Here is a 24,363-nt window from a genome sequence, read left to right as displayed (position 1 = left end):
TCTTTTCTTTATTCCTTACCTTCCATTTCCCCCGTCTTTCCATCTTACCATCCTTCCTTCTGTCCTTTTCCCCTTCTTTCTCATTTCCTTCCTTCCTTCCTATTTTCCATCCTTTCCATTTCGTTCCTTCCTTCCTATTTTCTTCCTATTTTCCATCCTTTCCATTTCTCCTTCATTCCATCCTATTTTCTTCCTTTTTATCTTTCTTGTTTCCTTCCTTCCTTCATTCATTTATCTCTTCCTTCATTCCTTCCTTCCTATTTTCTTCCTTTCTTTCGTTCATCCTTTCCATTCTCCCTTCCTTCCTTCCTTCCTTCCTTCCTTTCATCCGTTCCATTTTCCCTTCCTTCCCTCCTTACTTCTTCTTTCCTTCCTTCCTTCCTTCCTTCCTGTTTTCTTCCTTTCATCCTTTCCATTTTTCCTTCCTCCCTCCCTTTTGCACTTGACGGTCACTAATATCGATCGCCGACAGTAAAGCTGGATGTGTGTACAGTTGGACGGATAATGTACAGGTTTACTGTGTAAAGTCTGTATACAGACGCGTAGAATAAGCTCTACTGCCTAATCCGTCATTCATTTCTTTTTCATTAATGACTTTTGCACGTTTTTTCATTCTTTCTAACATCATGAAACTTTTAAGAACACATCCAGTGCAAGTCATCCTTGAAGGCAAACAGATCTTGCTGCATGTCTCTGTTCACACTCCACTGGTCCTCGAGTGCAGTGGAGACTTGTGTATTTCATGACTCAGCAAAACGGTTCACCATCCGTGGCGGTGAACTACTAATGCCAAACTGCACATGCGGTGCATCGTGGGTGCTCTGGCATCGTGGAACCTTCCTCTCTGCCCCCAGCGTTTCTCGCCAAGCCTTGTCGAGCCTCGTCTTGCTGCTGACCTGGTTTACTTTGTGGCTTTTACTCTTTCGGGAGGCTTCACAGCACACACACATACACACGAACTGATTTATTTAACAAAAGCATTGACACAATGCCAATAAACAACTATTTAAAAATATAATTGTATATACTGCTAACGTTACACAAATTTGTCAGGATGGTGGTCTTCTATGGCGTCAGGATGGTCGGTTGGATGCATGAACAGTCTGTTAAAAAACAACAAAAAAAAACAAACAACAATAAGCTACCTACCTAATAGTATCAGGTGACAGCCAGCCATACGGTTACATCATTTTAATTTCAGCAGTAACCATGACAGGAAGAGGGCAGCGCAAAATCAATTTGCTTCCATGGACCAGTGCCAGAAAGCAATTCAAGTTAAAAGCCTCGAAACCTTGCGCCTGCAGAACTCAGTCCTGGTGTCTTTATTCACTTATGTGCTGTGTTTATCGAATAATCTTTTGCTCTCCACCACCCGGAGCTGGAGAGAAGTTTGGACGCAAGGAAGTTTGCAACCTCAACGTGGACTCCAAGCCACCAAAGGTTTCGGTCTACACTTTGCAGGTGGTGCAGCTTCGCCTTAAACAGACTTTTAAAAATGGACACTAAAACAAGGTGTCCGTTTTGTGGCTCTTCGCCAATTTTGCCAATACGCAATGTCCAGGATGGCTAGTTAGTTTTAACCCCAGTAGTTTCTCTACATTTACGTTTTACATTTATGGTATTTCGCAGACGCCCTTATCCAGAACGACTTGCATTTTTCTCATTTATACAGCGGAGCAATTGAGGGTTAATTGAGGGGCGGGTTAGGGGGGCTGCTGTGCCTTCTCCATTTTTGCTTCTTCATACCATTCTGTGTGCTTTTTCTGTAGCTGGTTCTACAAAGATAGTCCATTTACACCAGCCACCTTAGGTTGAGCTTCTTGTAACCCGAAGGTTGTAAGCTCAAATCTCACATATACCACGCAGCATTAAATGAAAAAAAAATATTAATGTAACCCCCCCCCCCCCCCCCCCCCCCCCCCACACACACAATTTCTTGTTTAGGTTGGCTGTAATGCCATTTCTCAGAATTCAAACAGCTCATGATCTCTGACGTGACTCCAGTTGATTCTTTGTAACTCTATGCCTCCCACTGTCGGAAACACTTCCCTTTCCATTAAATGCTGGCTGATGTGATCATTGCTGGATTTGGGCTGATTGCTATCCGCTCCACCGAAGGTTTTTTTTCCCCTGTGTCTCTACGTTTCGGTGTCTTTATTGTGGTTCATATGTTGCTTTCCAGAAACGCTGCTATTTTCAGGCGTTGGGAAAAAAATACACTTCCAGGCAAGCGTCTAGACTTTTGAGTAAATGCCATCAGGCTTTATTATTATTTTTGTTGAGGTTTTCTTTTTTTTTTTTTTGCGTTTTCATAAACTGAGACCGATGGACGTCGAGACGCATTATAGCTAAACGGATTACACGTAATGAAATAGCGCTTCTTACAACATCGCACCGTTTCTGCTCAGAATATTTGTATCACGTGAAGCACGCGCGAACCGCACAGGCAGTGAAGTAATAAATGATCTTGGCTTTAAAAAAGGAGACATGATGTCATGTTCTTATATTTTTTTATATTTATACGTTTCGGTCCGGATCAGCGCTCTCCGGATATAGCGCATTAGAACGAGCGGATTCTGTTTCTTCTGCGTGGAAGTCGAAGAACTTCTGAAAGGCTCCGATGAAGTCAACTTAAGAATGGCTCCATAGCCCGATCGATATCCATCCTCACTTCCAGGGTAATCACGCGCACACACTTCCAGTTTAATGCGAATTAACTGCTAAGTAACATCGCAGCGCCCAACTTTGACGACCGTGCGCGCGTAAGCCGAGAGGGGCCTCTGTCTGAAAGCTCATACGTACACACACACACACCTAAGCACACACGGGACTAGGCTAGCTTTCTGGTACCATAGCTTTACCAGACAATATGGAGCCATTTCAGAGAGAGAGAGAGAGAGAGAAAAGTGAAGAGAAGAGAAGTAGATGCGAGGGGGGGGGGGGGGGATCTCAGTTGCAGCAGATTGTAAGTAGGTCAGGCTGAAGATGGAAGGAACGAGGGAGAGAAGGAGAGAAAATTTAGGGATAGATATCCCATGACAGAAACTGTATATCTTAGAAAACAAAAAGAAAAACGTGAAAAGGGAAACTACAGTTATATCCTCTGATCATTTTTAGATTTGAAACCAGAAAAAAAACAAAAACAAATGCACTTAAAAAATTGTATTCAATTATTATTATTATTATTTTTTAAATAATGTAATTTAAAAAGCTATTAAATTTTATTTAATAAAAAACATCGGAGAAATGAAAGTGTACTCAGTACTTTTGTTGAATTGAATGATACTTTCAATTGAATAGATGTTTTTAATTATGAAAAAATAATTTAAATACTTTCCATTCATTTAAATTCACTAGCAAAAATGAAAAAGTTATTATTTTTTTTAAAAATGGCATAGGATTATGGAAGCGCGTTTCCCCCACTGAGAAATTTTTTTAAAAAAGTATTGTACCTCTATTTTCCGCAATTTTGAGTTTAAATCTCGCGATTCTGACTTTTTCCCCTCAGTCATGTTAACGTCTCGCAATTCCGACGTTATTTCTCAATTCAATTCCCAGTTCATATCGCACAATTTTGACTTTATTTTAAGTTTACATCTTGCAAAGAACGCACCGACACCCCATCGATCGATCGTTCTCTATAAACAGGCTATATACTGTAAGAACAACACTCATCAGCTAGTCAAGACAAGGAAAACCAGAAGCTAGCGCGCTCCTTACCTGAAGTTAGTCGCATTTCAGCTACAGGTGTCAAGTGGAGGTCTAAATATATCCACTGAACGTGATTATAAACGTAAAAGTGTTATACGATGTTATACGTTTGTAAACAGCACACCACTTCCTGGCATGCTGCTGCAGGAAAATAACCAGCGACTTCAAGCGGAGTTACTCCGACCACCCTGAAGTTGATTCTTTTCCAATAACGGCATGTCGGGAAGCGGTTTATCACTACGTCATAGAAATGTTATAGAAACAAGTCAGCTCCTGTAATGTATTATGGTGCTCACGCCCTTTAATGCAAATCTTTTTCGCCACGTGACCTTTTAAACCGCGCACGCTTTTAAAAACCATCCAGATGATTTATAAAAGCGTTGATGATTGGACATCGATACCTTGACGTTTCTGTTTTTAAAAAAAATTCCTTTCATCAGCGGCATAAAGAAGGAAAAGGAGAGGGAAAAACGGAGGGGTTGCGTAAGATGGAAGGAGCGGGAAGGCTGGTTAGAAAACAAGAAGCAGGGGCTTAATAGGAGTGGGGGGGGGGGCTCTCAACTACTTGTGCGTCTTATTCACATGAGTGGCTCTGTGTGTGTGTGTGTGGAGGGGGCGGGGGGTGTCTAAATCTGGGTCTTTATAAGTGTGTGTGTGTGTGTGTGTGTAGATACCATGCAGGGTTTTTTTTCTTCTCTGCAGTGAGTTTGTATCCAACACCCCCCGCCCCCTTCTCTCCCTCTCTCTCCCTCTCTCTCTCTCTCTCTCTGATTTATTATTTATCGGTCCGTGCTTAGTGAGTAAAACTATCCCTCTGTGTGAACACGAACGTGTGAAAAAGAAAAATTATCCATCAATATCTGTTTTCCATCTTCCGTCTTATCTTTAGAGCTGGGATGATACTCGAAACAGATAACCTGCGCTAAACGGACACGGAGGTTAGGGTTATGTTTTTTTTGTTGTTGTTGTTTTCTTTAGTAAACGAAAGTAGTGTGCATCAGGACGGGGAACGTTTGACTTTCATGCTGTTAGATATGAAGCTCGTGGGATAAATAAAGAGCACGTAGATTTCGAGCGTTGGCTCGTTCATCCTTGGTAACAGCCTGGTCAAAGTTGAAATGGTGGTTGGAATTGGGCTACGAGCTTGTTTATGTTTTGGGAAATAGAATCAAATAAAATTTTACGGAAGCAGGTACAAACAGAACCGTGTACAGACTTGCACAGATCCGTAGTTGAGACCAATTAGGAACTGGAGTGATGTAGATGTGGTTGAGGAATTCACACACCATGTTGACAAAAATTTTTTTTTTTTTTTTTTTTGGGGGGGGGGGGGGGGGGGGGGGGGTGTTGTTTTCCAGTATATTCCAGACACATAATTGTAGGATTCATGTTTAATTTAGGAAAAAAACAAACAAACATTGTTTGCGGTTTAGGCGGTTTAGCGTCATTGCGTTACACCCAAAAAGTTTTACAACCCCCGTAATAGCACGGAATTTTGTTGACATGTAATCGCTTTGTAAACTCGAGCGCACGTGTCGAGCTAGGTTTGTTTCAGATGCTGTCTCGAACCCGTAGATAAAGCCTAAAGCCGCTCTTCCATGTTAAAAAAACTGTGTGTGTGGTCAGCTGTATAGGTGTGTGTGCGCATGTGTGTGTAAGACAGGAACCTGAATGTAGGAATCTAGGGCGGCATTTGCTCCGATGCTTTACTGATGAAGACCCAGTTTACACATTTAGACCAAATAGAGCGTTATCAAAGATTTAAATTCTGGATTCTGATTGGTCAGAAGGGTGTCGATTAGTTTACCGTAACAGCAGCTCGGAGAGTCGTTCCCGCTGCACGGTTCTAATCAACGCTCGACTCTGTAGCGATTAGCGACTGTTGCTAATTGCTGATACGGTGAAGGTTTCTGTGAGGCGACGTTGTAGGAAGGAGTCTCCAGTATCAGAGGTAAAGAGGTAAAGCTGTTACTTGAATTTTCTGACATGTCTTCAAGATGGAGGGCTATAGACTTGTGGACATTCCACAATGTCAATGTAATTATAAATGGATATAAAAAAAATTAAGTATTGTAATCGTTGGCAAATTGCAGTGGTATAAGAGTGACACAATATTATACTCAGGAACATCGCACATCGAATAGGATTTTATATGGATGGAGTCGAGGCAAGTGATGGAAAAAAAAAAGACAGGAAATAAACAGGAAGAATTTATAACCTGCATTAGAATCAAGAGCTGTAGTGATGAATGCCAGCCAGTGGTACATGTAATGGCTCGCTTTGAATTATTACGACCCTTTAATGCTTTCTGGAGATACACAACCTTGTACCACCTGCACTTTTAATTTCAGACATCCAATCCACCAATTCGTAAAAATGGAAGAAGAGGCTGTTGGGAAATTCGATCCCGTTCTAGCGGGACTCTTGAGTGTAGTGTATCAGGATAGGACTTAAGTGGTCAAAGTCATTTATATCTAGTCGTACTATTAGTATAGGTTTGTACTTCTCCCAAGTTGGAAATATTAACGCTAATGCTTTACCTCAGACTGACACTGGAGACTCCTTCCAAAAAAAAAAAGCACTCTTTAATTGGTTTATTTGGAGCGCCCACCTAGTGGTGCTAGTGCTTGTGTAAGCTGTTGCTATAGAAACAAAAACATAGTAGAAGAAGGACTTTAACATAAACCTTGCAGCTGGAACTACTGTCAGAGCTGCTGTTAGAGAAAATGTCTTTGTTCGACCAATCGGAAACGAGAATTCGACACCGCGATGTGATGTAACGTTAAAAATGCTTTATACAAAATGAAGCAAGATAGCTGACATCCATCGCTTTTGGCAAGAGTTTATTCGTAAAAGATGATCCATGTGATGACCCGGATGTGACGTTGACCTTCTTCCTTCTGTTTCTCTTTTTTTTTTCTTCTCTGAAGTACGTGGCGTTCGGCTCGCTGCTCTTCATCCTCATCTCCATCTCGACGTTCTGCATGGAGACGCACGAGGCGTTCAACACCATCTACAACCGGACGGAGAACGTGACGGTGGGCAACGTGACGCGTGAAGAGACCTTCTACGAGGTGGTGACGGACAGGTGGCTGATGTACGTCGAGGGCGTGTGCGTGGTATGGTTCACCTTTGAAGTGTTCACGCGTGTCATCTTTTGCCCGGACAAGGCAGAGTTCTTCAAGAGTGCGCTGAACATCATCGACTTTGTGGCCATCCTGCCGTTCTACCTGGAGGTCGGTCTGAGCGGCCTTCCGTTCAAGGCGGCGAAGGACGTGCTGGGCTTTCTGCGCGTCGTGCGATTTGTCCGTATCCTGAGAATCTTCAAGCTCACTCGGCATTTCGTTGGGCTTCGTGTGCTGGGTCACACGCTTCGCGCCAGCACCAATGAGTTTCTCCTGCTCATCATCTTCCTTGCCCTTGGAGTGCTCATATTTGCCACCATGATCTACTACGCCGAGCGCATCGGTGCCAATCCCGACGACCCCACGGCCAGTCAACACACCAGTTTCAAGAACATCCCCATCGGTTTCTGGTGGGCCGTGGTCACCATGACGACGCTGGGGTATGGTGACATGTACCCTCACACGTGGTCAGGCATGTTGGTTGGCGCTCTGTGCGCCCTGGCTGGCGTGCTCACCATCGCCATGCCTGTGCCCGTCATCGTCAACAACTTCGGCATGTACTACTCGCTGGCCATGGCCAAGCAGAAGCTGCCCAAGAAGAAGAATAAACACATCCCGCGAGCCCCACAGCCCGGTTCGCCCAACTACTGCAAGCCTGATGCCCTGGCTATGGCCACTGCCTCGCCTCAGAGGATCCTGGGTAACGTTCTGGGCAGGGTCATGGGCTCAGGCGGACTCACTGGAGACTGTCCTCTAGCGCAGGAGGAGATCATAGAAATAAACAGAGGTGAGGATCTTTATTTTTCATTTCATCATTTATCAGAAATGGGAAATGACAAAGACCTGCATTGTTTTTTTCTAACCAAATATTTCGTTCAACTCATGGCATATGTTTACACCTAACAGACTTTGGCGAAAAAATTTTCTTTTCTTCTGGTTATGTACTGGAGCTAATTTTACAAACAAGGGAACCTTATAGCTACACGTTTAACAGCTGCTTGCTTTTACGGTGAAGTTTTCGGTCAGGAGACGTCTCCAGCGTCTCCATTGTAAAACCCGGTCCTTGATTATTTTCCTATAACAGCACGTTCCCCCACTCTGTTATTTTTTTTTTTTTTTATAGATTACTGTTAGGAACAGCATAAACAAGTCTGTTTGAGATACTGAGGTATGATGCTAACCTCTTAGCTGTTACCTGCAAGTGTTGCTTGTTAGATACATCATCAGCCTTATAGCTCCAAAACATGGCTTTACTACATTCAACTACATTGAGAATAAAGGGATAGTGGATAGTTGTGGCTTTAATGACACCCCTGGTCCTCATTCTTCAGTGTGTAAGAGTACAGGAAATGGACTTTGTAATTCAATTTAGCGGTTCGAAAATGCTGAATCATTCATTTCTCAGGGTAACCAATAGACACGATGGGAGAACAATGCAGAGCATTTAAGCGCACTTAAACCATTGTGTGTGCTTGTGTTCGAGTTTTTCTCAGGAGGCACCTCCGTTAGAAATGATTTTCATATTTACGATCAACTAGTGAGTCCATATGAGCCCAAAGCATTCCATCTGCTGAGCATAAACTCTCCACACACACACACACACACACACATGCGCGTGTGTGCCACCACTGAAGATCCCAGGAGGCTTTTAGCTCATAGGCATTTCAGAAGCAGTCCTACATAAACAGTGCAGAGTAAACAGCAGGTGCCGTCTGTGGCCCGATAACGAATCATTCCTAAAGGTCAGCCATTTTAACTTCTCCGTAATTTCATTCACAATTATTTACGTAATTTCAGACCTCAGCCATTTTTTTTCCTTCTTACTGAATTGAACATGTGTCAGAGTCCGTGAATTCAAAAGTTCCGCGTATTCAGAGTCGTCGGGTTACACGCCTCCTAATTCTCTTTCCGATTATTAAAGCCACCTCGAAGGTGGGCTTTGGGTTGGGTTTGTCTTGAGTTAAAGCGTCCGAGATGGGGGTTTTCAGTAGGGTCTAGTGTTTCACATCCATGAGAGCAGAGTCTTTTTGTGACATTTATTTGAACAGAAGATCCAAAGGTTAATAGCGATAATGAGTCTTTATTGATCACGTATACATTACAGCACAGTGAAATTCTTTTCTTCACATACCCCAGCATGTCAGAAAGTTGGGGTCAAAGCGCAGGGTCAGCCATGATTCAGCGCCCCTGGAGCAGAGAGGGTTAAGGGCCTTGCTCAGGGGCCCAACAGTGGCAGTTTGAACCCCTGACTTTCCGATCAGTAACCCAGAGCCTTAACTGCCAAGCCACCACTGCACCCCCCGCCTTAGCCCTAACCCTAACCCTTAGCTACCAATCAGTACCTCAAAGCCTTAACCTCCAAGCCACCACTGCACCCCCCCCCACCTTAGCCCTAGCCCTAACCTACCAATCAGTAACCCAAAGCCTTAACCTCCAAGCCACCACTGCACCCCCCCCCACCTTAGCCCTAACCCTTACCTACCAATCAGTAACTCAAAGCCTTAACCTCCAAGCCACCACTGCACCCCCCCCCCCCCCCCACCTTAGCCCTAGCCCTAACCTACCAATCAGTAACCCAAAGCCTTAACCTCCAAGCCTCCACTGCACCCCCCCCCCCACCTTAGCCCTAACCCTAACCTACCAATCATTAACCCATGCCTTAACCGCCAAGCCACCACTGCAACTCCCCCCCCACCTTAGCCCTAATCCTAACCTACCGATCAGTAACCCATGCCTTAACCGCCAAGCCACCACTGCAACCCCCCCACCTTAGCCCTAACCCTAACCTACCAATAAGTAACCCATGCCTTAACCGCCAAGCCACCACTGCAAACCCCCCCCCCCCCCACCCCCCCCCCCCCACACACACACACACACACCTTAGCCCTAAACCTAACCTACCAATCAGTAACCCATGGCTTAACCGCCAAGCCACCACTGCCCCAAAAGATTAAACAATTATGATTAATTTTTCACAGCCTTCTTTGCTCATATTTACCAAGGGTGCTAATATTAGTGGAGGGCACTGTATGGGAAATCACATATGGATCCCATCTATCAAGCTGTATGATTTATAATCGACTATCCTAGTCCAACCTTAACAACCTGCCGTCTGACCTCAGAGCCGAGCAACGAACACATCGTTCTCTGATGTGTCTTATCTTCCCTTGTCCATGAACATGAATAGAGCTTTTAAATCAAACGATGAAACAACGTATTGTTTATTAAAGCTAAAGCCCTCTGTCCTGAAGACCCTCCTGTGTCGGAAAAAAACCTCATCACTGACAATGGAGACTCCTTCTATGAACGGTCAGTGAACATCTGCTTAACTAGGACGTCGCCATATCAACAACGACACGGTTTATTGGTTGAATAGCAGCACATATCGTGTGTGATTTTGGAAATAATCGAACGACCAGAATGAATAAACTCTCGAATTAAAATCCCAGACTCGGAATGTTTACAGCCATTACAGGAAGTCGCTGATATAACCTGTGTCCCAGAGGCTCACATGCAACAGCCGGCTGCTGCTAAAACATAACGTCATGATTTTATTGGATGTCACAGCAGCCTGACCACACCTCCTGCTAATATATTCATGCTATCTCCGCCCCTTAGAATGAAGACTGCAGATATGACCTAAAAAAAATACAGAGCATGATATATACTGTATATATTATTATGCTCTGTGTGTGTGTGTGTGTGTGTGTGTGTGTGTGTGTGTGTGTGTGTGTGTGTGTGTGTGTGTGGGTGTGTGTGTGCGTGTGTAGTAATATAAAAGTGACATTGTTTTCCCCTTTCTTGTTCTGCATCTCTTTTTTCCGCTGCTGCAGTATGTTTATTCCTCTTTCTTCCTCTCTTCTCTTCCTTTTCTCTTCTCACGCCACATATTTTACTCGTGCTGTTCCTCCACTCTCTTGCCATGTCTCATCTCTCCATCCTCTCCTTTTTTTTCTTTTCTGCATCTCTCTCTCTCTCCTTTTCTTTCACTCAACCCCTTTCTCTTTCTTTCTCCTTTCTCTCATTCATTGTTTCCCTCTCTCTTCAATCCCCCTTTCTCTCCCTCACTTATCCTCCTTCTCTTTCCCTCAACCACTTTCTCACTCTCGCTCATTCCCTCCTCTCTACCTTTCCCTCTCTCCTTCTCTTTCTCCCTCCTTCTCTCTCCTTCCTCTCCTCTCTTTTGTTGCTTCTCCCCCTCAATCGTTTCTCTTTCCTATGTTCTCCTTCTCATTTCCCCTGCTCTTTCCTCTCTATGTCCATTTCTCTGTCCATTTACCACTTCACTCTCTCTCTATCCCTTTCTTGCTCCTTCTCTCGTGCTATCACTCTCTCTGATTTTCTACTTCTCACCCTTTATCTCACTTTTTTCACTCTCCCTTCTTCTTTCCCTTTACCTCGTCCTCCTTCTCTCTCCCTAATTCGCTTTCTCGTCCACATCCTTCACCTCTCTCCTTTTTCCTCTTTCCTTTTCCTCTCCATACTTCTCCTTTTCTTCCCAATTCTCATTTCATTCCTCTCTCTTTCTCGCTCCTCCTTTCTCCCTTTTTGCTCCTTTCCCTTTCTCCACCTGTCCATTCCTCTTTCTCTCTTTCTTTTTTTGCTCTTTCTCCCTCCTCTTTTTCTCCACTCTTGTTCTCCCTCCGTCTCTCTCTTGCTCTCTCCCCCGTCTTCCTCTCGGCCAGACTCAAAGCAGAACGGTGACGCATCGAGCGCGGCGCTGGCTAACGAGGACTGTCCCACCATAGACCAGGTGCTGAGTCCTGACGAGCGCAGTCCGGTGGGGCGAACACGTGAGCGCTACCAGCAGGACCGAGCCTGCTTCCTGCTCAACACGCGCGAGTTCAGGCCCGCAGAATCTAATGTCCGGAAAGGTACGCTCGTACACACACACACAAAACACACATGCTTTGTTTTACTCATATGTTCTAAACAGAGTGGCCAGTTTACAATAGAATAAAAACACACTCTTATACAGTCGAATACATACCGTATTTCCTGGACTATAAGTCGCCCCAGAGTCTAATCCCAGCTTTCCGATGTCGTCATGATGCCTGGAATCGTATCCGGGCATCGCGACCACCGGGAAAATGACGTGTGGGACAAGCAGATTTCATGGCCAGGCCATTTGTTTTTATTTCTAGTTGTAGGTTCTTTAAGCAAAATGTTTTATTTTGGTGTGTAGCTAGGCTTAACTGAAATGTGCTTCCGAGTGGAAATAATGAGTCGTTATTAATCACGTATACAGTACAGCAGAGTAGCCGGCATGTCAGGAAGCTGGGGTCAGAGTGCAGGGTCGGCCATGATACAGCGCCCCCTGGAGCAGAGAGGGTTAAGGGCCTTGCTCAAGGGCCCAACAGTGGCAGCTTGGCAGTACTGGGTCTTGAACCCCTGACTTTCCGACCAGTAACCCAGAGCCTTAACCGCCAAGCCACCACTGCCCCCGACTGACCACATACTGACCAAAACGAAAGGGGAAAAAAAGTCTAGCACAAAGTTGTCGTATAACATTCCTGGTTTAAGATGTACTATGTGCTATCATATATACAGTATGACCTTGAGTTAACTAGCTAACTAGCTTGGCGATATGTTATTGGTTTATTACGTTAGCAAACACTTTTTAACCTAGTCAAAGGTTTACGGGAAACCAAAGCATGGGACTAGACAGCACACCGGGCTAGCTAATTACGCAACATCGCACAAACAAGAGTGCGGTTGTACTGAATATCATATTTAAATGTTCAGTATACCGAACGTAAAGGATTTCACGGAGTTGTTTTTATGATTGTTTGGGGAAAGATGCTTGTTTTTTTTGCTGTTTCTTTTCTTTTTTTAAAAAAATTTGCGATGCAATTTGCAGACTTTTTTTGCGGGAAAACCACTTCGATTGGCGGGATCGCGATCGGGCGAAATTGTTTTGCGCGGTCTTTCGCAGTGATTGTTTGTCGGTAAACGAGACCTTTTAGCTGTACTCGTGTTCGCCGCAATGTGAATCGAAGAGGGCTTGGTCTGAATTCGCACTGTGAAGACGTCTTGGCCCAAATCTGCAGGAAGCTCCTGCGAATATTGCAGAGTTTCCTTGATTCCGCCTTCATTTCTGGCGATCGAAAATATGGCCAAATGATTTGTTCATCCCAGTAGATCCCAAACATGCCACTTTCCATTTCTCCTGGTCAGTTAAAATCCGGATAATATAGCACATATGCCTGATATACAGTAGCTGCCATGAAGACACAACTATCCCATCATGTCTTTCTCGCTCTCGCTCTCTCACACACACAAACATACAAGCCAGCCATTTACGCTCGTCCTAAATCTGCTCTATCCCCATGACGCTCTTATTTCTGATGTCCCTGTTCTCTTTCTCTCTCGGAACTACTGTTTTTCCACTATAAAGACACAAACAGATAATATTGACATGTACTTCGACTGTTATTGATGGTTAGCTCGGAGGCGCACGTTAGCTGTTGCTCGGCTGTAAGCCAACTAGTTCAAATAGTGTAAATGTACCGTGCAAATACCGTAACTCCTGAAGTAGCATGTCCACTGCAAAAACCCTAACCGGAAGACAAAAGAAAGTGGGAATCACACAATTGTCCGTAAACACGTGTATTATCGAATAACCAGAACACTTTTCCGAACCAACAGAAGGCGGTTGTGGTTACAGGTGGCAAGCTCCGTGTTCGCAGTGTCCGTTCTGCCTCAGCTAAATAGCTAACTGTCATTTCAGCGATGCTGGCGTGCCAGCTAGGAGGACTTGGTGGCTTATTGGTTAGCGCATTTGCCTTGCACCTCCGAGTAGCCTCTCGAGTAGCCTCCCTAACAAATAGAAAAACAAATCGAACTGCCGGAGTAGCACACCTCAAATACGACATCTACCATAAAACACCTAACACGTAGACCAATTAACATAACTGCTTACGCAGGACTCCGCTAGAGGGCAGAGCAAATATGTCTTATAGTCCAGAAAATACAGCAGAGATACAGAGACATAATGACAGATACACACATAAACACACACACACACATGCAGTGGGTTCATGTGTGTGTTTTCTTCCCTGCAGTCTCAATAGAGTGTACATTTTGTATTTGTGTGTACTTTATATGAGTGTTAAGAGTTAAGGGTAGGTTTCACACACGTTCTGCTTCCATCCACTGAACGCTAATTTTTTTTTCTGTAATGCTAATCTTCACTTAGCACGTATAATTAGCATTATTCACGGGAGCTCGAAATCTTACCTCGGATTTACCTTACCTAAAATTACCTCGGATTTTCCGCTGATTCGGGCCACGATATGGCATGCGACATCAACGAACATGAGTACAGCTAAAAAGGTCTCGTTTAGCAACAGACAATTTCGTGTGGTTGCAATTTCGCCAATTCGCATAGTTCTTCCAAAAAAACAAAAGAACCAGCAGAAAATCCTGTACGGACGGAGTGAATGTGGATCATGATGACGTCACAGAACGCATCTTGGCCCAAATGTGTGGAAAATCCGCGGCCATTTTGAACGATTTCAAGCTCCCGCGAATATTGTGGAGTTTCCTTGATTTTGCGTTCATTTCTGCGATGAAATCCCGAAGGACTGACTAGTAGCTTGCTCTAGTGTTACAGAATCAAGGTGCATCTTACCACCACACAGCACGTAAACGTAAACATAAAGATAAACATAAACACGCGTAAAAGACAGTGAAAATGTTGCCACTTACTTAATAACATGGATACGAAATCTGCTTGTCCCGAGCACCCGGTGAGCAATGTAATATAATGAACATTATTATAATAATAATACAATACAATACAATACATGTTTTCAAGTGATAAAGTATTAAACAAGGTGTTTGTACAGTATAGCTCTTCAGAGGAGTGGGGGTGTCAAGGCATCTTTTTGCTGAATGTCATGAGCGCAGCACGTGTCAACACCTGGCTTGATTGGTTGGGTGCAGTGAGGTCCCCAATAATTAATTACCTGTTTTTTATCCAACAGTGATACAAAATAGTGGATGTGTGTAAACCTACCCTGCACTCTTTCTATGTACCAGTGCAGTAGGCCTTATCCGTGTGTGTGTGTGTGTGTGTGTGTGTGTGTGTTGCACTGGTTGGGTTCAAATGCGATTATGAGTCACATGAAAAAACACAAGAACAGCTTCAACTAAATATGGAACTGCAGATTATTGCTGTGTGTGTGTGTGTGTGTGTGTGTGTGTGTGTGTGTGTGTGTGTGTTTGGTGTTATCTCACCCCCTCTGTATTGTCTCTCTCTTCAGGTTGTGTCATATCACGCGTTTGTATGTGGGCTTCTTCATTCTACTTCCTGTTTTAGTGTTACCCTGTCCTCTCTGCGCCGTGTGTGGGTGTGTGCGTGCGTGCGTGCGTGCGTGTGTGTGTGTGTGTATTTCGTGATGTGGCTTATCTTGTTCTTAACGTGTTCTGCCCTTTTTTTTCCTGCTCTGTCCACTTCAGTGACTTTCAGCCCTGGCTTGGGGCAACAGTCCCTCCAGGGTTAAAGGTCAAAGGTCAAATTGAGGTCAGAGTGAGGTTGTGTGAGTGATGTCCTCAGGTCTGAGAGAGAGAGAGAGAGAGAGAGAGAGAGAGAGAGAGAGAGAGCGACAGAAGAAAAAGAGGGGGACAGGAGATGAGGAGAAATAGGAGACGAGACCTATAAGACTTCACACACACAACCTCACTACTTCAGGTGTGTGTGTGTGTGTGTAGGTGGGTAAGTGTGTCAGGTTTGTTGTGAGTTGAGTAAGTGTGAGGCGTGGACACACACTGACGTGTGGCTGACTGGTTGACAGACAGACACAGGGAAATTTGGACAGACTGACAGGGAAGGTAAGAACGAGTCCCCGAAAACCGCAACGTCCTAATAAGCCCTAAAGTCCTACACACTAAACCCTAATCCCTTACCTGCTCAGTTGCAGTGTTGTAGTGTAGATCAACCAGACACACCATGCTCTCTTGTCTCACTGTAATATCCAGAGCAAGCTCAAACACACACACACACACACACACACACTTACCTATTAACTATCCTTGTGAGGACCTTCCATTAGCATTTTCAATACAGCTAATTAATGCTATACTGCACCTAAATCTAAGCCAAACCTTATCTTCACTAAGGTTTTTTTCTAATAAAAGCTGCAATTTGCTTTAAAAAAGACAGAAAGAAAGAAAGTTTTCCTTGTGGGGACCAGCCAGATGTCCCCACAAGGAAAACTTTCTTTCGTTCTTTCTTTTAGGAATATCTGACAATTTTGACCTGGTCCCCACAAGGAAAACTGTTTTTACCCACCAAGATATGAAAACATGCCTCCACACACACACACACACAAACACACACACACACACACACACACACAAATACACACAAGTTTGCTAATAAAAGACAATGTGTGTGTGTGTGTGTGTGTGTGTAGGTGGGTAAGCGTGGCAGGTTTGTTTGTTGAGTTACTTGTTTATGAGAACCTTTTGCGAGGTGCCTACTTTGTGAGCAACATTTTCATATTCTCTGAACTACATGACAGTCAGTACCCTGGGACACCTGGGAGCAAGAAGATTACGGATCCCGGATGTATCTACATGTATGAGTTTGTTTTTCGATAGCGATGCCGATAACGAAACGAGTATCCTACTTAGTATGGATCAATCAGCAAGGTCACGGAACGTTTTATTTCGCACCATTTATATTTCCTCGGTTTACTCGGTGGTCATGAATAGTCATGAATGTGTGTGTCTATGCGTCAACGCTACTCGGCTTGTTCTTTACGTTATTAGCTAGTTGATTTTCCAATGAACTACATTACCTAGCTACAATATTTACCTTGTTTCAGCTCAGAAAAGTGCTTTTGTACAGCTGTTTTATTGATTTCATCCTGCTTACTACACGTAGACGCTTCGTGGTTAACGGTGTCGAAAGAAAATAAAGAGGACTAAATGTGTGTATGGCTGAGAGATTATTCAGGGCACTACACCCAACACACACACACACACACACCTTGCTCTGGATATTGGAGTGGACTCTTCACACACAACACAAACTCACTATATAAGTTGTGTACATATATACAGTATGTGTGTGTGTGTAAGCACATGTGCTTGTGCTTGTTTGGCCATTTGGATCCCATCTGTATATAAAGCTGTACATCACTGGTGGTTGTACATGTCCTTCTGGCCTTCTACTCTTCCCCATCATCATTATCATCATCATCATCATCATCATCATCATCTAAATAACTGATTTATTTGTTACAGTAAAATGGTAACAATGAGAAATATCACAGTACACGGACCCAAAACACAGAGCTGCCAGCCTTGGCGCATTTTGTGTAGGAGCTCTGCAATTTATCATCGGAGAATGTTGGTACGAGTTATCGTTCAAAAATACGGCAAAAACGCTGATCACCATATGAATCTGGAATGATTGACACTTGCGTACATGTTTGTTTTCACCTCTCCATCAGCTCGTGCGTTTTTAATGGGAAAGCATTTCATATAAAATCAGCATATGTTTGACTTATGTAACAATCACAGATAAATGTATGGTTAACATGGAAGAAGATGCGGGAACAAAATTCCATGGGCTGTGTGTGTGTATATATGTATGTATATATATATATATATATATATATATATATATATATATATATATATATATATATATATATATATATATACACACATATATATATATATATATATATATATATATATATATATACACACACACACACACACACACACACACACACACACACACACACACACACACACAGTGTATCCGAAAAGTATAAACAGCGCTTCACTTTTTCCACATTTTGTTATGTTATAGCCTTATTCCAAAATGGATTAAATTCATTATTTTCCTCAAAATTCTACAAACAATACCCCATAATGACAACGTGAAAGAAGTTTGTTTGAAATCTTTTCAAAGTTATTAAAAAAAAAGAAAGAAAAAAAAAACACATGTACATAAGTATTCACAGCCTTTGCTCAATACTTTGTTGAAGCACCTTTGGCACCAATTACAGCCTCAAGTCTTTGAGAATGATGCTACAAGCTTGGCACACATATTTATGGGCAGTTTCTCCCATTCTTTTTTGCAGGACCTCTCAAGCTCCATCAGGTCGGATGGGGAGCATCGGTGCACAGCCATTTTCAGATCTCTCCAGAGATGTTCAATCGGGTTCATGTCTGGGCTCTGGCTGGGCCACTCAAGGACATTCACAGAGTTGTCCTGTAGCCACTCCTTCGTTATCTTGGCTGTGTGCTTAGGATTGTTGTCCTGCTGGAAGATGAACCTTCACTCCTGTCTGAGGTCCAGAGCGCTCTGGAGCAGGTTTTCATCAAAGAAGTCTCTGTACATTGCTGCATTCATCATTCCCTCGATCCTGACTAGTCTCCCAGTTCCTGCCGCTGAAAAACATCCCCACAGCATGATGCTGCCACCACCATGCTTCACTGTAGGGATGGTATTGGCCAGTTGATGAGTGGTGCCTGGTTTCCTCCAGACATGACGCTTGCCATTCAGGCCAAAGAGTTCAATCTTTGTTCAATCTTTGGTCTGAGAGTCCTTCAGGTGCCTTTTGGCAAACTCCAGGCAGGCTGTCATGTGCCTTTTACTGAGGAGTGGCTTCCGTCTGGCCACTCTACCATTCAGGCCTGATTGATGGAGTTCTACAGAGATGGTTGTTCTTCTGGAAGGTTCTCCTCTCTCCACAGAGACACGCTGGAGCTCTGTCAGAGTGACCATCGGGTTTTTGGTCACCTCCCCGTCTAAGGCCCTTCTCCCCCGATCGCTCAGTTTGGCCGGACGGCCAGCTCTAGGAAGAGTCCTGCTGGTTCCATTTAAGGATGATGGAGGCCACCGTGCTCATTGGGACCTTCAATGCTGCAGAAATGTTTCTGTACCCTTCCCCAGATCTGTGCCTCGATACAATCCTGTCTCGGAGGTCTACAGACAGTTCTTTGGACTTCATGGCTTGATTTGTGCTCTGACATGCATTGTTAACTGTGGGACCTTATATAGACAGGTGTGTGCCTTTCCAAATCATGTCCAATCAACTGAATTTACCACAGGTGGACTCCAATCAAGTTGTAGAAACATCTCAAGGATGATCAGTGGAAACAGCATGCACCTGAGCTCAATTTTGAGTGTCATGGCAAAGGCTGTGAATACTTATGTACATGTGCTTTTTTTTTTTTTTTTTTTTTAAATAAATTTGCAAAGATTTCAAACAAACTTCTTTCATGTTGTCATTATGGGGTATTGTTTGTAGAATTTTGAGGAAAATAATAAATTTAATCCATTTTGGAATAAGGCTGTAACATAACAAAATGTGGGAAAAGTGAAGCGTTGTGAATACTTTCCGAATGCACTGTATATGCACAGCATTCTTATTAATTGCTGTACGTAACATCTTTTTGCTTGAATAGCAAGTCAGAAAGTGTGCATCTAAACATTTATACTGATTATTGAAAGGACTATACTGAAAATGTATTGCGTTTTTTTAATCCCCCGTCCCCATTGGCGGGACTACACAGTTGAAGTAGGTAAGTAGTACTGCATTCTCCAGACTATAAGACAAGTATTTTGCACTCTAGAAAATGCGGCAACAATCGTACTAGCCCGATCGTTAGTGGTTTTACGGTAGACCTGCTACTACAGCAGTTGTGATAATTAGCGACTTATTGTCTGGAAAATATGGTATTTTATTTTTTTAAAGGGGGGGTTGTTAATTTTTCAGTACATTAGTGGTTTGATATTGATATCAATTCACACATTCCATTGTTCTGCCTTTCAAATGTTCATCTGCATGACCTTTGACCTCAGCATGACCTCTGTACTATGTGCCTTCAAATATTAAAACCAGTGTCATGTCATGGGTATCAGAGCATTATTAAAGCTTGTATCACAGGCAGTTTAGCCCTTCCTGAGCTTAGCCACTTGGATGCCTGTTTAACTGTGGCTAGGCTAGCCCACAGAGGCTAACCGAGTGCTTAAGTGGTTTCAAAGACTTCAAAAGAGTTCTCATGTTACAAGCTACACACCTTCACGTGCTAAACACACCACCGCTAGCACTCTTGATTTGCATTCTGGTCGAGCCCGGATCAATAGAATTTAATTGTGGGTTATACGAACCCTCTCCTGCAGATCAATACATTGACATGTTGCAGGAACAGGCATCTCCAAGATCTCTGTGTACATATGGCCTTCAAAGCAATACACAACCATGACCTAATTATAGAATTGAATGCTTATGAACAATGACAACATCCAAATGTTTCTTTTTCTTTTTCTTTAAAAAAAAAAAAAAATCTATACAAACCTCTTCCAAATAGGTCTTACTACCACGCTAGTTCATAGTTTAGTGTGTTCAAAGCTAGCTTGAGGGTAAACCGTTTTCTACAATGTTAGTTCAGAGTTCAGCCAATGTATATTAATGCTAGTTTGCGGGTTAACCCATTTATTACAATGCTAGTTCATGGTTTAGGCTGTTTATTGCTAGCTGACAGGATAAAACATTTACAACAATCTTAGTTCATACTATTAACGTATTGTTGTTAATTTGTGGCTTAGCTAGTTCTCTAGCGAACTGCAAGAAGGCAACGAGAGACTTCATATGAGATGCAACTCAGATTGATTTATTTGAACTGAATTAAATCTGTTTTGTTGGTTAATCATTTTGTACAATGCTAGGTCTTGTTTTAGGCTGTTTGGTGCTAGTGTAAGTGTTAAAACATTTACTACAGTGCTAGTTCATGGTTTAGCTAATGTATATTAATGTTAGTTGTAAACTGCAGTAATTGTTTTCTACAATTCTAGTTCATGGTTTAGCCGGTGTATATTAATGCTAGTTTGTTGGTTACCCTGTTCTCTACAATGCTAGTTAATGTTGGCGGCGGTTTAATGCTACATTATGGATTAAAACATCCGTTTATGGTTTAGCCGGTGTATATTAATGCTAGTTTGTAGGTTACCCTGTTCTCTACAATGCTAGTTAATGTTTGAGGCGATTTAATGCTAGGTTATGGGTTAAAACATCCGTTCATTGTTTAGCCTGTGTATATTAATGCTAGTTTGTGGGTTAAGGTGTTCTCTACAATACTAGTTCATGGTTTCGCTGATGTTTATTCATGCAAATTTGTAAATTTATGGTTTTGTACAATGCTAGTTCATGGTTTAGCCTGTGTTTACTAATGCTAGTTTGTTGGTTAACCTGTTTTCTACAATGCTAGTTAATGTTTGATTCTGTTTAATGCTAGGTTATGGGTTAAAACATCCGTTCATGGCTTAGCCTGTGTATATTAATGCTAGTTTATGGGTTAGCTTAGTAATTACTACAGAATTCATATGAGATGTAATGTAGACTTAAAGTAGACTACTGACTCTGTTTTTAAATGATATGTCTGCTATCTGATGTTCATTCATTTAAAATAAAAATTGCATTAACTGGCACAAAGCTCTAACAAATAAAAGTGCTGTCATTTCTGTTGTTCTGAAAAATGCGAACACCTGCTCTTAAAGGTCATATGTACATATCATAGCAGGATAATATATAATATTTATACAAGGTTAGAGATTGTAAAACTGGTTTTGATGTTTGCTCAACCCTCTTTTTCTCTTCATGTCTTTCACTCTCCATTGCTCATTATTGCTCTCCACTGACTAACATTCATCTCATTCTCCATCCATCTCCAGGCCGCCAGTGCAGTGCCAGTATTTCTTAGGTGTGACTGTAGGTAGGTATTTAATATGCTAATACTGTACTTTACTGTGTTTATTGAATTCCCTCCAGCCAATCAGTCGGTAGGATTTTATCATATAAGTGGTGTATTTTAGGAATTTGGTATCAGTAAATAAAACGGCTATACTGTGTACTAACACTTGAGTGGGATTATTTCACCACAGCCATTTGGTAACCTTTGCAATTTTTTCCTCACCAATCAGAGTCAACAATTTGACAGCACTGTGGTATATCACAGTACATACACAATAATTGTTCTAGCATTGTCTCTATTTCAGTATATTGGTTTGATGTAACTTTCCCAATGGTTTGCTCTCATTTTAATCTGCATTTAATATGAAGGTGGTGTAAACGCTGGCCTCGCCTCCATTTTCTTATAATCCATCCATCACAGTCAGTGTCATTTTCTCTTCCCACTCCCAAAGACCTCCTTCATTTTATCTTTCACACTTTCCACCACTGACTTAAAAGTTCCTGCTATGTAAAGGATACAATTATATATATATATATATATATATATATATATATATATATATATATATATATATATATAATGTGTGTGTGTGTGTGTGTGTGTGTGTGTGTGTGTGTGTGTGTGTATGTATGTACCATACATTATTGTTACCTTTGTTATTGTAGAAATCATAAGTATTAGGAGAGCTTGTTGATATAATCAGCTGAAGTTACTGAAAATCAGTTAATGCCTTCGGACCAATTTGTTACGCTAACTTGTCTCTATGCATCCTTGCCACCCAGGGCAGAGGAATCCAAAACCTTTCTCAAGTGAAATTACTGCTACAAATAAAAGTAAAAGCAGACATCCATATATATATATATATATATATATATATATATATATATATATATATATATATATATATATATATATATATATATATATATATATATGGCTATAATTATCATAATTCATTAATCAGTAATTAATGATTAAATATTATATCAGCAAATATTATATGATTAATTAATGATTAAATATATTAATATGATATTTAATATAATTAATATTAAATATCATTAATATATTATAGCTTAATAATATATATATATATATATATATATATATATATATATATATATATATATATATATATATATATATATAGTATTAAAAGGTATTTTAATATTATTAAACCCTATATTTGCTACAACAGCTGGAAGGTTTGCTTTGTTATAGTACAGTGTCGTCCACCCCCTCCCCCACCCACCCCACCCACCCCCCCCGCATGCCCAGCTCCGCCGTCTGGTATTCAAGCATGAGAACAAATGAGAGAAATCAAACTTGCAGTTATGAAGGAAAAAAATAAAACCTGTGCAAGCTGCAGGGGGAAAAAAATGAATCCACTACAGGTGACTAGAGTTTCTGTGAAACATGGTGGCGGGTGCATTTGTATATGTTAGTCAATAACCCGTAAGTGTTTTGGTCATTTATGTCTGTGGTTGCTAATTGAATGAGTGTGAGTGTGTGTGTGTCATGTCTAGGGTCTTCATATATATTTCAGAGCTTTTCTCGCTAAAGTCTGCTAAAGCTCCAGTGATGTAGAGAGAGACAGAGGGAAAATAGATCTAATGAGAAAGAGACTGTTATTGCTGATTTTACAACACACTGATGTATGACATTACGGACTGAATTATGTCTAGATGATTTGTGTGATGGAGTGTATGTGTTTTCCTCTACATGGTTGCCACATTATTAGTTGTAGTACTAATAAACTGGCAATTCAGTGAATATTCAGTGTATCACACTGTATTGTATGTAGCATTTTTACCTGTTGCCTTCCACAGCCAGTGTGTGTACATATGCATAAATGTGTGTGGTGTGTGTTTGCATGTGTCCTAATCATCTATTTAATTAGGGAACTGTCGTTTTTTTTTTTTTCCCTTTTCTTCATGTTTTCCAGCTAACACACACTCTTTCATCTAACACACACCAGAAAAGAGAGAGATTGTGAAAAACAGAGAAGAGGGAAAAGAATTCAATGTGGGTGAAAAGAAGCTGCTTGCACTTTCGCTTCAATGTCTGGTCATTTAAGCCGAGCCTGGATACAGTCATAAGCCTGACATCATAATTGAATAAGATTCAATGGGAATAGTTCATATTCGTGCTTATGATAACAGAGCGAAGGTTTTATGACCACACAGTCAAGGGAAGTGTGATATTTAAAGAGCTGTTGGAGGTGGCCAAGGTTAATCCACAAGTATCAAAATTGATCAAAATGTAGTCTAAGTTTTAGTATTCTGGTTTAAAAGTGTGTCCCAAACGCTAGTCTATGACAGGTTTTTCTAATAAAACAATAAAAAAACGAAGATGAGTCACTAAAAAAGAGAACCTACAAATCTTAGCATTTTCGATAGCAATCTATCAGCTTGGTAATCAACGAAGGTTGACCTTTATTAGGAACACCTGTACACCTGCTTATCCAAGAAATCAGCCAATCACAAGGCAGCAGTGCAGTGCATAAATCCAGGCAGGGCACGCACCAGAATGAGAAGAAAATGTGATGTCAGAGACTTTGTGGCCAAGTGGACTGGCATGAAAATTTCAGAAACTGATGGTCTCCTGGGATTTTCCCACAGAATCTTGTGAGAATCCAAAAAAATCCAGTGACTGGTCTGACATAACAAGAAGGCTATGGTAACACAAATAACCACTCCATACAATCGTGCTGAACAGAAAAGCATCTGAACACGTTGAAGGCCACGTTAGTTTCCGTTTCTGTCAGCCAAGGAATATGATGCTACAGTGAGCACAGGCTTGCCAA

The 24,363-nt window shown here is 41.9% G+C and overlaps 1 protein-coding gene across 3 annotated transcripts in view; it reads left to right on the top strand.

Annotated features, from left to right (window-relative positions):
• The window catches only part of kcnc3b (potassium voltage-gated channel, Shaw-related subfamily, member 3b), a 61,500-nt gene that overhangs the window by 29,125 nt on the left and 8,012 nt on the right, over positions 1-24,363 (top strand). The window contains exons 3-6 of one of the 3 annotated variants that reach the window (XM_017466113.3): positions 6,642-7,623; positions 11,522-11,710; positions 15,104-15,124; positions 21,538-21,578. In XM_017466113.3, the coding sequence (XP_017321602.1) occupies positions 6,642-7,623; positions 11,522-11,710; positions 15,104-15,124; positions 21,538-21,566 (1,221 nt within the window). In that variant the 3' untranslated portion in view covers positions 21,567-21,578. The remainder of the gene's footprint in view (positions 1-6,641; positions 7,624-11,521; positions 11,711-15,103; positions 15,125-21,537; positions 21,579-24,363) is intronic. The other 2 variants (XM_053677654.1, XM_017466133.3) reach the window with 2 other exon arrangements.

The sequence above is a fragment of the Ictalurus punctatus genome, chromosome 1 (genome assembly GCF_001660625.3).
Source record: "Ictalurus punctatus breed USDA103 chromosome 1, Coco_2.0, whole genome shotgun sequence".
Taxonomy (NCBI): domain Eukaryota; kingdom Metazoa; phylum Chordata; class Actinopteri; order Siluriformes; family Ictaluridae; genus Ictalurus; species Ictalurus punctatus.
Note: the sequence above shows the minus strand (reverse complement) of the source record. Positions and strands in the feature narration are given on the sequence as shown.